At 47.9% G+C, this 15,000-nt stretch overlaps 1 protein-coding gene across 1 annotated transcript in view; it reads left to right on the top strand.

Moving 5' to 3' along the window:
- Window positions 1-15,000, top strand: part of wwc3 (WWC family member 3) — a gene marked incomplete at its 5' end in the record, with an annotated part of 48,187 nt that overhangs the window by 19,068 nt on the left and 14,119 nt on the right. Inside the window, 4 exons of the mRNA XM_080535986.1 lie at window positions 8,710-8,839; window positions 9,493-9,642; window positions 10,158-10,231; window positions 14,435-14,686. Of these exons, the coding sequence (XP_080392112.1) occupies window positions 8,710-8,839; window positions 9,493-9,642; window positions 10,158-10,231; window positions 14,435-14,686 (606 nt within the window). The remainder of the gene's footprint in view (window positions 1-8,709; window positions 8,840-9,492; window positions 9,643-10,157; window positions 10,232-14,434; window positions 14,687-15,000) is intronic.

Here is a 15,000-nt window from a genome sequence, read left to right as displayed (position 1 = left end):
GAGAGTGTGAGAGAGAGAGAGAGAGTTTTCTGGAAAAGGAGACTCCACCTCAGGAAGAGGATGCACCAGTGGAGTGCAGGGAGCCAAGGCTCGGCCTGGAGAGGAAGTTGCTCCATGAGTAGGGAGGGAGGGGGGGGGACAGGGAGGGAGGCAGGGAGGGAGGGAGGGAGGCGAGGGAGCAGTTTAAAAAACAGAGATATCTGGCAGCAAATTCCTCTGCACTTCCTGAGTCCTGGCAAAGAGACGTTATCTCTTAGATAATACACAACTCCAGTGGCTCCCAGAATAGACGGGAGAATACAACAAGAACGCTGAAAACATCCCAGCATCCTTCACTCCACAGGCTGTTTGTCTATTATTTTTGATTGGTTTTCTTTAAGGATTGAGACCCCGTATTGTAGTTGTTGTTGTTGTAGTTGTTGTTGTGGTTGTTCAGTCTCAGTTGTTGTCAGAGTTAAAGCTTATTTATTCCTCGTGCTGCCATGTCAGGCAGAACAAATGAACTAGACGCTGATATGGAAATCCCCCAATTGTTGCTCCACACACACACAGGGTTCCAGCGCTGGTCTTAAAAAGCCTTAAAGTCTAAAATCCAGCAATTCGATTTACAAGGCCTAAACAAGTCTCGAAGTTCAGTTATTCGGTCTAAAAATGAGGTGATGGGTCTTAAAAATTAGATTAGCTTGTCCTGCAAGGAAATCAGTCCGACCACATCTATTTATCTAATTATCCTTCAGACTTTATTGTGTGTATGGCAGTGAAATCCCTAATTTCATCACCTCGAGGATGACAAATAGCTATCATACATATGGTGTCGCGAATAGGTCTAAAATTATATCCAAAGAGGTCTAAAAAAGGTCTAAAAAGGTCTTAAATCTGACTTACTGACTCGGAACCCTGTTGATTATGTCATTGTGCCTCGGGTGATGGAGGACATGCTTGTAGTTCTTTTAATTCACGTCATGAACGTTTCGAAGAAACCTCAGAACTCAAAGTGGTCGCGAAGTTACAACTTAAAAAAAAACGTTTTAAAAAAAACAACAAAATTTTCAGGGAGCAGGGGTCCGTTTCACTAACGGTGGCTTAATATAGCGGCGCTATAATTAAATGCGGCGCTCAGGGACCTCGAGATTGGTATTCAAGCCTCAGGTGATTCCTCGAATGAGGATCAGCCTTGTGTCATCAGTGTTCACAGAAGACAGGCTTACAAATCTTCGATATGGGCGCGTGCACGCAGACATAAAAAGCCCTGAAGTGTCGATCTGTAGAAATGAAGATACTCCACTCTGCAGGGGTACTACATTTGCGCAGCATTCCGAATTATTGATTTTTATGAAAACGGAAAAATAAGATGTAAAATAGTGCAATACTGCCGCAATTAACAAGGCGAGGGAAATGGTTTGGCAAGAAATTGCTGACCGATTAAATGCGTAGGTCATACTAGCCCCAGTTATTGTTATATGTTCATATTTTAATAAATGAATATTACTACTGTGGTGATATCCGCAGCAGGCTACAAACCATCATATCGCCACAATGGCCTAGTGGTATTGACTGCTGCCATAGGATTTATTCGTCATTTTATATCAGTGGTTCGAATCCCTCTACAGACGCACTTTTTACTGCATTTCGTTGTCTGAATCTAATCTAAAATCTCATCTAAAAAAGTATTGTAGGCTATAAAATTATGGTGCAGGCTAATTTACAAGAACTGACACGATTACAATGGTGTTTGAAACCTTTGCATGAAATCTTCGGTTAAATGTAAAAAAAAAAAAAAAATGAATGACTCAGTCAAGTCTCGAACTCGCAACCTTTGGAACTCGAGTCCGCAGCCTTAACCACTACACCACCAGACCGCTGTCATAACGGCAATGCAAGTTGAGACAATTACTTCTTTTTTTTTTTTACACTTTTCTTTATCTATCTATCACACTTTCAAAATATCAAGTTATCTATCACACAATCAAACTATCTATCGATCGATCACACTTTCAAAATATCAAATTATCTATCTATCACACAGTCAAACTATCTAATCTATCTATCTCATGTGAAGTGGGAACTAATATTTCCTAAAAGACACATGAGGAACTTTCGTTCAGGGTTTAGTTTCCGCCTGTGAGCCTTTTTTGACGCACGGATGACTATAGCCTGTGTTTTAGCCTGGTCGGGACCAGGCTAATTATATCTGACTCAGAAGGAGCTCAACCAAGCAGCGAATTATTTGAGCCACATTGATGGCACCGAACGCAAGCTAACATTTTCGAGGCTTAGAACTTTATCGAGGCTTAGAACTTTATCGAGCTTTGTGGAATATGGCCCAGAACTCACAGCTTTCCCTTCTATTTTTAATCCACTGTTTACTCAGAGTCTTTTAAACAAGTGTGTGTGCTACTGAACATGAGGGGGGGGGTTGGGGGGGGGGGCAAGGGGGGGGGTTCACTAAGGGCACTAAGGGAGTGGGTAGTGGCACGTTTTTGCTAAGCATATAAACTCCCAGGTCCTGCCAGTGGGGTGGGGGGGGGGGTAACAAAGCAGCGCTTGTTTGGGGAGGAAGAGGCAGGGTCCTCGGGCGAACAGTACCTGCTGTTGAAGGAGAGCCTGGAGGAAGCGGGCCGTGGCGGGGCGGGGGGGCCGTGGCGGGGAGGGGGGGGGGCGGGTGGGGGCGGGGGGGGCCACGTGCCAGGCCCAGGGATGTAGACGGCAGGCGCCGCCTAACCCTCCTCTCACAGCTCCCCTCCTCTCACAGCTCTCCTCCTCTCACAGCTCTCCTCCTCTCACAGAGGCTCCTCTCACAGCTCTCCTCCTCTCACAGCTCTCCTCCTCTCACAGCCTCTCCTCCTCTCACAGCTCTCCTCCTCTCACAGCTCTCCTCCTCTCACAGCTCTCCTCCTCTCACAGAGGCTCCTCTCACAGCTCTCCTCCTCTCACAGCTCTCCTCCTCTCACAGCCTCTCCTCCTCTCACAGCTCTCCTCCTCTCACAGCTCCCCTCCTCCTCTCACAGCTCCCCTCCTCCTCTCACAGCTCTCCTCCTCCTCTCACAGCTCTCCTCCTCTCACAGCTCTCCTCCTCCTCTCACAGCTCTCCTCCTCCTCTCACAGCTCTCCTCCTCTCACAGCTCTCCTCCTCTCACAGCTCTCCTCCTCTCACAGCTCCCCTCCTCCTCTCACAGCTCTCCTCCTCTCACAGCTCTCCTCCTCTCACAGCTCTCCTCCTCTCACAGCTCCCCTCCTCTCACAGCTCTCCTCCTCTCACAGCTCTCCTCCTCCTCTCACAGCTCTCCTCCTCTCACAGCTCTCCTCCTCTCACAGCTCTCCTCCTCTCACAGCTCTCCTCCTCTCACAGCTCTCCTCCTCTCACAGCTGCTCTCCTCCTCTCACAGCTCTCCTCCTCTCACAGCTCTCCTCCTCTCACAGCTCCCCTCCTCCTCTCACAGCTCTCCTCCTCTCACAGCTCCCCTCCTCTCACAGCTCTCCTCCTCTCACAGCTCCCCTCCTCTCACAGCTCTCCTCCTCTCACAGCTCTCCTCCTCTCACAGCTCCCCTCCTCTCACAGCTCTCCTCCTCTCACAGCTCTCCTCCTCTCACAGCTCTCCTCCTCTCACAGCTCTCCTCCTCCTCTCACAGCTCTCCTCCTCTCACAGCTCCCCTCCTCTCACAGCTCCCCTCCTCCTCTCACAGCTCTCCTCCTCTCACAGCTCTCCTCCTCTCACAGCTCTCCTCCTCCTCTCACAGCTCTCCTCCTCTCACAGCTCCCCTCCTCTCACAGCTCTCCTCCTCCTCTCACAGCTCTCCTCCTCTCACAGCTCTCCTCCTCTCACAGCTCTCCTCCTCCTCTCTCAGCTCTCCTCCTCTCACAGCTCTCCTCCTCTCACAGCTCTCCTCCTCTCACAGCTCTCCTCCTCCTCTCACAGCTCTCCTCCTCTCACAGCTCCCCTCCTCCTCTCACAGCTCTCCTCCTCTCACAGCTCTCCTCCTCTCACAGCTCTCCTCCTCTCACAGCTCCTCTCCTCCTCTCACAGCTCTCCTCCTCTCACAGCTCTCCTCCTCTCACAGCTCCTCTCCTCCTCTCACAGCTCTCCTCCTCTCACAGCTGCTCTCCTCCTCTCACAGCTCCCCTCCTCTCACAGCTCTCCTCCTCTCACAGATCTCCTCCTCTCACAGATCTCCTCCTCTCACAGCTCTCCTCCTCTCTCAGCTCTCCTCCTCTCACAGCTCTCCTCCTCCTCTCACAGCTCTCCTCCTCTCACAGCTCTCCTCCTCCTCTCACAGCTCTCCTCCTCCTCTCACAGCTCCCCTCCTCTCACAGCTCTCCTCCTCTCACAGCTCTCCTCCTCTCACAGCTCTCCTCCTCTCACAGCTCTCCTCCTCTCACAGCTCTCCTCCTCCTCTCACAGCTCTCCTCCTCTCACAGCTCTCCTCCTCTCACAGCTCTCCTCCTCTCACAGCTCTCCTCCTCTCACAGCTCTCCTCCTCTCACAGCTCTCCTCCTCTCACAGCTCTCCTCCTCTCACAGCTCTCCTCCTCTCACAGCTCTCCTCCTCCTCTCACAGCTCTCCTCCTCTCACAGCTCTCCTCCTCTCACAGCTCTCCTCCTCCTCTCACAGCTCCCCTCCTCCTCTCACAGCTCTCCTCCTCTCACAGCTCTCCTCCTCCTCTCACAGCTCTCCTCCTCTCACAGCTCTCCTCCTCCTCTCTCAGCTCTCCTCCTCTCACAGCTCTCCTCCTCTCACAGCTCTCCTCCTCTCACAGCTCTCCTCCTCTCTCAGCTCTCCTCCTCTCACAGCTCCCCTCCTCCTCTCACAGCTCTCCTCCTCTCACAGCTCCCCTCCTCTCACAGCTCTCCTCCTCTCTCAGCTCTCCTCCTCTCACAGCTCTCCTCCTCTCACAGCTCCCCTCCTCCTCTCACAGCTCTCCTCCTCTCACAGCTCTCCTCCTCCTCTCACAGCTCTCCTCCTCTCACAGCTCTCCTCCTCCTCTCTCAGCTCTCCTCCTCTCACAGCTCTCCTCCTCTCACAGCTCTCCTCCTCTCACAGCTCTCCTCCTCTCTCAGCTCTCCTCCTCTCACAGCTCCCCTCCTCCTCTCACAGCTCTCCTCCTCTCACAGCTCCCCTCCTCCTCTCACAGCTCTCCTCCTCTCACAGCTCCCCTCCTCTCACAGCTCTCCTCCTCTCTCAGCTCTCCTCCTCTCACAGCTCTCCTCCTCTCACAGCTCCCCTCCTCCTCTCACAGCTCCCCTCCTCTCACAGCTCTCCTCCTCTCACAGCTCCCCTCCTCTCACAGCTCTCCTCCTCTCACAGATCTCCTCCTCTCACAGCTCCCCTCCTCTCACAGCTCTCCTCCTCTCACAGCTCTCCTCCTCTCACAGCTCTCCTCCTCTCCTCCTCTCACAGCTCTCCTCCTCTCACAGCTCTCCTCCTCCTCTAGAGGCCTCCTCTCACAGCTCCCCTCCTCTCACAGCTCTCCTCCTCCTCTCACAGCTCTCCTCCTCTCACAGCTCTCCTCCTCTCTCAGCTCTCCTCCTCTCACAGCTCCCCTCCTCCTCTCACAGCTCTCCTCCTCTCACAGCTCTCCTCCTCTCACAGCTCTCCTCCTCTCTCAGCTCTCCTCCTCTCACAGCTCCCCTCCTCCTCTCACAGCTCTCCTCCTCTCACAGCTCTCCTCCTCTCACAGCTCCCCTCCTCTCACAGCTCTCCTCCTCTCACAGCTCTCCTCCTCTCACAGCTCTCCTCCTCTCACAGCTCTCCTCCTCTCACAGCTCTCCTCCTCTCCTCCTCTCACAGCTCTCCTCCTCTCACAGCTCTCCTCCTCTCCTCCTCTCACAGCTCCCCTCCTCCTCTAGAGGCCTCCTCTCACAGCTCTCCTCCTCTCACAGCTCTCCTCCTCTCTCAGCTCCCCTAGAGGTTCTCCTCTCACAGATCTGACTAGTTCAACGTCAGCCTGAAGTCTGACCACATACAGTACATCACCTCTGGATGAATACTGTAGCATTTAAAGAGAGTTATGACTAAAATCATATCAACCAATAGTGTTACAGCTTACTGAAGGAGAACATTTTGTATGCGGATTGCTATACTTACGCTAAAACGGTATTTTAGCTATCTAGAAAATGATCTCTTTGTATTTATTTTATGTACCATTATGGCAAGACATATTTTATGTACCATTATGGCATGAAATCAAGTCATCATTTTAGAGCGCTCAGGTCTTCTGACTCTGGTTTTCTCTGTGTACCACATGTACAAAAGAAGAGATTTGGTGAGGCTGCATTCTCATGTTATGCACCCAGATTGTGTCTCACTGCCAGTTTACATTAGGGATGCAACCTCAGCACATATTTTGTTCAAGTCAAGACTAAAAACCCATCTTTTTAACCTCTTTATATCCACGGACCCTCATGGGGATCCGAAGTGATATAAAGAGTTTACCTCGATCAATTCTCTTCATCGATATCACATTTTTTTCACAACTTTGCATGCTATACGATGCCACCATTTTTTTCCATAGACGGTAAACACGGCCTAAGTCACATCCAGTTTTCTCCAACTGGAGAATGTGTCATGTCCGGTTTCAACGCCAAATTTCCATACCATTGGTCGGCCAACTCAAAAAAATCCAAAAAAAATAAATAAAAAATACATGAGAAAGGTCAAACGTCAAAGATGGTGCCAACATATCTCCAAATGGCCTAAACATATAGGTGTCCGCCTAAACATACCTGTACTAAAACAGGTACAAAGTTGCATTTGCTCACATTACTAGCATCAACTTTGGCACAAGTACTAATAAGACCCTGGAGTACTGATTCCTAGATGATTTGGGCTTGGTTATCAGGTTTCCAAGGTGATATTCACTGTAAAAGCTGTTGTTTTTTTAGGCGGAGACTGAATTTGAGATGTTTTATAATGTTCTAGCTCTATTTACTCTGACACAGTAACACAGCTTTTGATTCTGACACTTCTACAGCCACCCCACAGGTGTTAGCTTTCATTTGATAACAAGATCATTATGAAGGCCCTTGTGATTGTGGAGATATTCTATATTCACTGTGGGCATGTCATTTCGAGCAGAAAACCAGAAAAATGAGGTGGATAAGAAGAGGTATTGCCTTTAAATGACTAAATAATTAAATTAAGATTATATAATGATTGAAGCACTTTGAGCTGCAACGTTTGCAGGAAAAGCGCTATACAAATAAAGTTATTATAATTTTTATTATTATTATTATTATATTTTATTCATGTCCATATTCCCCATGTCCTTCGTCACGTTTTGAGAAGACAGTCTGTCCCCAGGCTGTTGGTCTGGCTCTGGGGGCACCGGCGTTCCCTGAGGGGGCTCTGGTCTGGGGAGGCTCAGGTTTCACTCGCCTAATTATTATGCCTTTGAGACAAGAGGCTGGTAAAAGTTACAACAATATTATCCCAGCATGGCCACATAGTAAATTGGTTCCACAGACAGATCTGTGAACGGGTCATAGATACTACCCCTAGAAGCTCTACTCCTCCTGAAGAAAATCATCCTCTGTTTCTTGACTGTTTTAAAGGATATCTCATCCTCTGTTTCTTGACTGTTTTAAAGGATATTTCATCCTCTGTTGCTTGACTGTTTTAAAGGATATCTCATCCTCTGTTTCTTGACTGTTTTAAAGGATATCTCATCCTCTGTTTCTTGACTGTTTTAAAGGATATCTCATCCTCTGTTTCTTGACTGTTTTAAAGGATATTTCATCCTCTGTTTCTTGACTGTTTTAAAGGATATCTCATCCTCTGTTTCTTGACTGTTTTAAAGGATATCTCATCCTCTGTTTCTTGACTGTGTTAAAGGATATTTCACATTCCACACACTTACTTATAGAGATGCTGAAGGCCTTCTAGACTTATTTTCCAATCTGAGGTGTTTTATCTATTATAAAGTCAGACTCCTCCTGTTTCTGGTGAGGAATAAACACTGTCATTCTTCATTTAAGTCTGTATAATTAGGTGTGTAAAGTAGGATGTGCTACCTCTCTTTATTGATGTGTTGTTGTGTAAGTGTTAATGCCCAGCAGGTAGATGCTAACAGTCAGAAAGGCCAGGCCACTGTCTAAGTGGAAACAGCCCCTCAGTGTGCTGCTGCTAACATGTACATCTATGGAGCTCCATAAAACTACAAATGAGCAGAATTGAACACTCTTCACTAAAAGCAAACATGTCACATTTACATGTGATACACATCCGATTTGTTTGGAAGGCACCTTGATGGAGAGGTCAAAAGGAGTGCCGTGATTTAGTCTTGGAGTGTGTTTATATGTGACATGTGAGGTGTCGTCGGGTCAAGCTGAGAAGATGGGTAGGTGGCCTGGGGTGGTCCAGTGGTCTAGCACCGCGGTCTACAGTGCACACACATGCCCATGTCGGCATGGGTTCGAATCCGGCCCCCCATGTCCTGCTGACATGCCCTCTCTCCCTTCTTCTCCTTACTTTCCTGTCTGTCTTCACTGTATCTGTCTAATAAAATGTACAAATATGCGTGGGACTGCGCCACTCAGAAAAAATAACCTTTAAAAAACAAAAAGAGAAGATGGGTAGAGCTCAGACTGAGGTGTCTAACGGTGTTTCTGTCTGTCTCTCTCCCTTCTGTCTGTCTCTCTCTCTTCTGTCTGTCTCTCTTCTGTCTGTCTCCCTTCTGTCTGTCTCTCTTCTGTCTGTCTCTCTCCCTGCGTAGGATCGACAGGAAGATGTCCAGCAGTCAAACCAACTACAAGCTGGACGAGGCTCAGGCCATCTTCAACGAGCTGCGTAGCATCAAGAAGAGCATCAGCACGGGCGAGAAGGAGAGGCTGGACCTCATCCAGGTGACAAGGCAGTTTTTTTCCGTCCTCCATGTTGTCACTATTACGTTATTGTTGGGATACTTTTTCCCGAATTTCAATGGCAACATTCATAATGTTCAACACTGCCCTCTTGTGTCTGCTTTTCACACTTTTTCACGATCGTCTCCTCAACCTTTTGAGGACCTCGTTTGTTGATTCGTTTGATTGTATGATGTTACTTTTACACCCCTTCAATTGTTATTTAAGCAATATCACACGAGAGGGAGTGCTGTTATACTGAATATCAGCACGGCTGTGATTCGGTCATAGGTACGAGGCCGCGTTAACAGTAATAAGCGACAACAGATTATGATTTGTTTGTTTATCTAATCATACAAAATAAACAGAAAATAGTTCCGCAACTGAACTTCAAATGGACTGTTGCCTAGTAACCTGAACACAAACATGTAGTCTAATTAACGGACATTTAGTAGAACATCTGTGCGGCGGAGTGATGCATATAGTTAAAAGTCCCAGTGCTGTTATACTGTATATCAGCACTCATGGAATGCCTCTTGTCCAATCAAATCCAATAAAATGACTTGGTCGGAACTAACTGTTGTATAATATCATACAAAACACCCATAGTTCTACTGTATCTTACAGTCGTGTCTTGGTCTTGTTTCGCTCCACAGAGCCTGGCGAAGCTCACGGTGAACTTCCACAGCAGCTTGTCTTTCAGCGACGCGACGAACGAGGTGGCCAACAGCACTGGACCCCTGGGCGACTCGTGTAACCTGCAGCAGTACTGTGACACTGGTTGTCAGACCGACAGCATGGGAGAGGTAGGCAGCTCAAACACTCTGTCATCCAACCTGGGGAAGATTTAGGCCTGGACTACACGTATATGGATATTTCTTTAAGCAGATATTTTCGTCCTCGTTTAAAAAAAAAAACACAAACCACCAAAATAACAGAACCACACTGATCCACTCAATCGGATATTTTTTTATTTCTTCACTTTTTTATCCGTTTAGAGAAATCTCTGTTTATGTGAGTGAAAACGCTGTGTTCGTATGGTTGAGAGGCCCAATTGTACAAAAAAATTGGCGTTTAGAAAAATATCCATATACGTTTAGTCCAGGCCTTATGAATATACATATACGTACGTTTAGTCCAGGCCTTATAAATATACATATATGTGTAGTCCAGGCCTTAGACTCTCTTCGTGCTTGAAACCCTCCTCCTGTTTTTGTTCTGGGTTGTTTATCGTCTGTTTGAGAATATGTGAGACAAGTCTCATAAATTGTCCACCAATTGTCCTGTTTGTTGTGTTGATTCTATCTTTTCTTTTCTGCAGTACGGTCCCCAAGACTCCTCCCATTTGGTGGACAGAGTGAAACTCAACTGGCAGTATGAGGAGGCCAAGAAAAAGTAAGTTTCTGGTTGGATCCTTACGTCCATACACTGCTAGTACCAACACTGAAACCCGTGCTACCAGGCTACGGCATCTACTATCCAAACACAGCAGTCTATAACTGTATATACCACCTAACAACGCCAAGACAACAAGACTCAACTGCTACATTCAGGTCATTTCAAGATTCAAGATTCAAGATAGCTTTATTGTCTGTCACACAGTGACCGAAATTCTCCTTCGACAGGCAGAAGTGCAGCTCAAGAATACAGTTCCACAGTAGTGGTTGTTTTCTCCAAGTCCACTAGATAGCTATCTCGTGAGCTTAGAATTATAAGGTTCTATCTCCGTTTAGGGCAGTTCAGAGATATTGAGCGTCAACGTTTTTACATTCCATTATGTTTTGTGAGATGGAACCTTTGTATTTTATGAATTACTAGCTAAGAAATGTCAACATTTAAAAATAACACCACACAGGCATTAATAAACACCTAATGGATCAGATTATGTAAAAAAACTCAATAGATAGACTCGATAGAACCTTATAATTCTAACGTCACGAAGACTCAACTGCTACATTCAGGTCATTTCGTAGCGGTTGTTTTCTGTTTTCTCCAAGTCCACTAGATAGATAGCTATCTGTGAGACGTCAGCACACAACATTGTGACTCCAGAGGTCAGCCCGCCTCTCCCCTGGTAGAGCAGCGTGTGACGGCGGTGGGTGGGAGGGTTAGGGCTGTGTAGGTGGGAGGGTTAGGGCTGTGTTATGAGAGGGTTAGGGCCGTGTTATGAGAGGGTTAGGGTTGTGTTATGAAAGGGTTAGGGCTGTGTTATGGGAGGGTTAGGGTTGTGTTATGAGAGGGTTAGGGCTGTGTTATGAGAGGGTTAGGGCCGTGTTATGAGAGGGTTAGGGCTGTGTTATGAGAGGAGGGTTAGGGCTGTGTTATGAGAGGGTTAGGGTTGTGTTATGAGAGGGTTAGGGTTGTGTTATGAGAGGGTTAGGGCTGTGTTATGGCAGGGTTAGGGCTGTGTTATGAGAGGGTTAGGGTTGTGTTATGAGAGGGTTAGGGTTGTGTTATGAGAGGGTTAGGGCTGTGTTATGAGAGGAGGGTTAGGGTTGTGTTATGAGAGGAGGGTTAGGGTTGTGTTATGAGAGGGTTAGGGCTGTGTTATGGGAGGGTTAGGGCTGTGTAGGTGGGAGGGTTAGGGCTGTGTTATGGGAGGGTTAGGGCTGTGTTATGAGAGGGTTAGGGCTGTGTTATGAGAGGGTTAGGGTTGTGTTGGTGGGAGGGTTAGGGCTGTGTTATGAGAGGGTTAGGGCTGTGTTATGAGAGGGTTAGGGCTGTGTTATGAGAGGGTTAGGGCTGTGTTATGAGAGGGTTAGGGCCGTGTTATGAGAGGGTTAGGGCTGTGTTATGAGAGGGTTAGGGCTGTGTTATGAGAGGGTTAGGGCCGTGTTATGAGAGGGTTAGGGCTGTGTTATGAGAGGGTTAGGGCTGTGTTATGAGAGGAGGGTTAGGGCTGTGTTATGAGAGGGTTAGGGCTGTGTTATGGGAGGGTTAGGGCTGTGTTATGGGCGGGTTAGGGCCGTGTTATGGGAGGGTTAGGGCTGTGTTATGGGAGGGTTAGGGTTGTGTTATGAGAGGGTTAGGGCTGTGTTATGAGAGGAGGGTTAGGGCCGTGTTAGGGGAGGGTTAGGGCTGTGTTATGAGAGGAGGGTTAGGGTTGTGTTATGAGAGGGTTAGGGCTGTGTTATGAGAGGGTTAGGGTTGTGTTATGAGAGGGTTAGGGCTGTGTTATGAGAGGGTTAGGGTTGTGTTATGAGAGGGTTAGGGTTGTGTTATGGGAGGGTTAGGGCTGTGTTATGAGAGGGTTAGGGCTGTGTTATGAGAGGGTTAGGGTTGTGTTATGGGAGGAGGGTTAGGGCTGTGTTATGAGAGGAGGGTTAGGGTTGTGTTATGACAGGGTTAGGGCTGTGTTATGAGAGGAGGGTTAGGGTTGTGTTATGGGAGGGTTAGGGCTGTGTTATGAGAGGGTTAGGGTTGTGTTATGGGAGGGTTAGGGTTGTGTTATGAGAGGGTTAGGGCTGTGTTATGAGAGGGTTAGGGCTGTGTTATGGCAGGGTTAGGGTTGTTAGGGCTGTGTTATGATGAATAGTATTTGCGCTCGTGGCCCGTGGTGGAGTCTGGCGGGGGAATGAGCTGGGTGGTCACATTCCTCCTGTTGGCCCTCGCTGCTGACTGTGTGCTGCCTTTGTGTGTGTGTGTGTGTGTGTGTGTGTGTGTGTGTGTGTGCCTTTGTGTGTGTGTGTAGAGAGAGAGAGAGACAGCTCCCTGCCCACTGCCCACCTCTCTGCATACTCTGGTTTAACACAGGGCATTTCAGATACACACACACACACACACACACACACACACACACACTCACACGCTCGGACACAGGCATGCACACACAGAGACTGGTTAGGGCTACACACCTAAGTGCAGGTTTAAGCAACACAGCAGGTAAAGGTATACGATATGGAAGTGTGATGTCTATCGAGGCACCTGGGGATGGGAATTTCAGACCCTTCTAGATGTTTAGGATGGTATTATTTTAAATCTCTGTACCCATATTTCCTACACTAAAATCAGTCAACATGTCGTGACGTTATGTTATGATCCATTAGGTGTTTATTAATGCCTGTGTCGTGTTATTTAAAAAATGTTGACATTTCTTAGTTAGTAATTCATAAAATATAAAGGTTCCATCTCACGAAACATAATGGAATGTAAAAACTTTGATGCTCAATATCTCTGAACTGCCCTGAACGGAGATAGAACCTTAGAATTCTGAGCTTACGATGTTTCAAACACAGTGGCTCCTATGTGCTGTAGTTGTAATAGGTGGTAAAAGCAGCAGCGTCACTGTGTGTTATTACACCGGCTCCATGCAGTCTTTTTACAAGATGCATGTTGCTATGGGGACATGGCAGCAGCCATGCCAGCCATGACATCAGAGAGAGAGTGAGTGAGAGAGTGAGAGGGAGACCTGTGGAAACTTGCATGCTCTGTCGCTGAGTCACTCTGTCTGAAATCCAATACACATAAACACAGTTATTTAATTTTAACCAAAAGGCAAGGACCCGGGTCTCTGAGTTCTCCTCTACACGTTTTAAAAGATTAATGTCCTATAGAACACACCTGCTCTGGAGGGGCTCGCGCTCGTGCACCATGGTAGTCTGTAACACGACAAGGCTGTATGCTATCATTACATAGGGGCGGCTGTGGGTCAGGAGGTAGAGCCGCCGTCTAATGATCACAAGGTTGGCAGATAGGCGGTTCGAGCCCCGGCTGGCCACATGTCGAAGTGTCCTTGGGCAAGACACTGAACCCCAAAGTTGCTACCAGTGAGCGGGCCGGCGCCTTGCATGGCAGCTTGCCGCCTATAGTGTGTGAATGGGTGTGTGAATGGGTGTGTGAATGTGTGTGTGAATGGGTGAATGAGAGGCCGTTGTAAAGCGCTTTGGATAAAGGTGCTAAATAATTGCAGTCCATTTACCATAGTCTGTAAAACGACGAGGCTGTATGCTATCATTACATGCCTACTATATTCTATGGTATGTAAACGGACTGCACTTATATAGCGCCTTATTCCAAAGCGCTTTACAACGGCCTCTCATTTAAAATGCCAAAAATGTAAATGTAATTCACCCATTCACACACCAATGGAGGCAAGCTGCCATGCAAGGCGCCGGCCGGCCCGCTCTTTAGGAGCATTTTGGGGTTCATTATCTTGCCCAAGGACACCTCGACGTGTGGCTAGCCGGGGATCTACCTCCTGAGCCACAGCCGCCGCTATAGCTTACTTGTTAGCATGCCAGAAGGCTTACATAATCTAATTGTATCAGGTGTCTCTAATTTCAGAGAATGATAAGGTTCTATCTCCGTTTAGGGTAGTTCAGAGATATTGAGCGTCAAAGTTTTCAACATTCCATTATGTTCTATGAGATGGAACCTTTGTATTTTATGAATCACTAACTCAAAAACAATCAACATTTTAAAAATAACACCACACAGGCATTAATAAACACCTAATGGATCAGATTATGTAAAAAAAACTAAATTCTGACAGAAATGGAGATCCTAGAACCTTGGAGATAGAATTCTAACGTCACGTCAACAAACAACAAACACAAGCCCCTCCCCCTCCTCCTCCTCTTCTCCTCTGTGGCCTATCAGGGTGTCCAGCATCCAGCACCAGCTGGCCCAGCTGGACAGCGAGAGCTGGTCGGGGCGGGCCGAGGCGGACCGCGACCGGGACTTCCTGCAGCTCCTGCGGGAGAAGGAGGCGCTGCTGCAGGAGATCATCCTGGTGGGCAGGCAGCAACAGCGCCCCCCGGAGGCCTCGCTGCAGCTGGAGGAGGAACGCAGAAGGCTGGAGGAGGACGTGCTCCGGGCCCACAACGCCCAGAGCCAGGGCGCCAATCAGAGGTCAGTGGGTTAGCCAATCAGAGGTCAGTGGGTTAGCCAATCAGAGGTCAGTGGGTTAGACACCGCTGGGCTGAAGTGACAGGATGATCAGTAGCTCGGATTTGGGGTCTACTTTTGGGGTGATTTTTTCTTTTGGGGTAGGGGTGACTCAGGACTTAACAGGGGTGCAAACTTGTCACCTTTCTGCTAAATTAGAGGTTTTTTATCTCAAAATAGGTCATCCATGTGAATCGTGCAGATCTGCAAAAAAAATGTTCTATGTCTATGTCTCATCCAAGTCACATGATGACTATTCTTCGAACTAATCTTCCTGT

This window comes from Nansenia antarctica (assembly GCF_963989245.1).
Source record: "Nansenia antarctica genome assembly, chromosome: 7".
In the NCBI taxonomy this organism is placed as follows: Eukaryota; Metazoa; Chordata; class Actinopteri; order Argentiniformes; family Microstomatidae; genus Nansenia; species Nansenia antarctica.
This window is presented reverse-complemented; position numbering and strand designations above follow the sequence as displayed.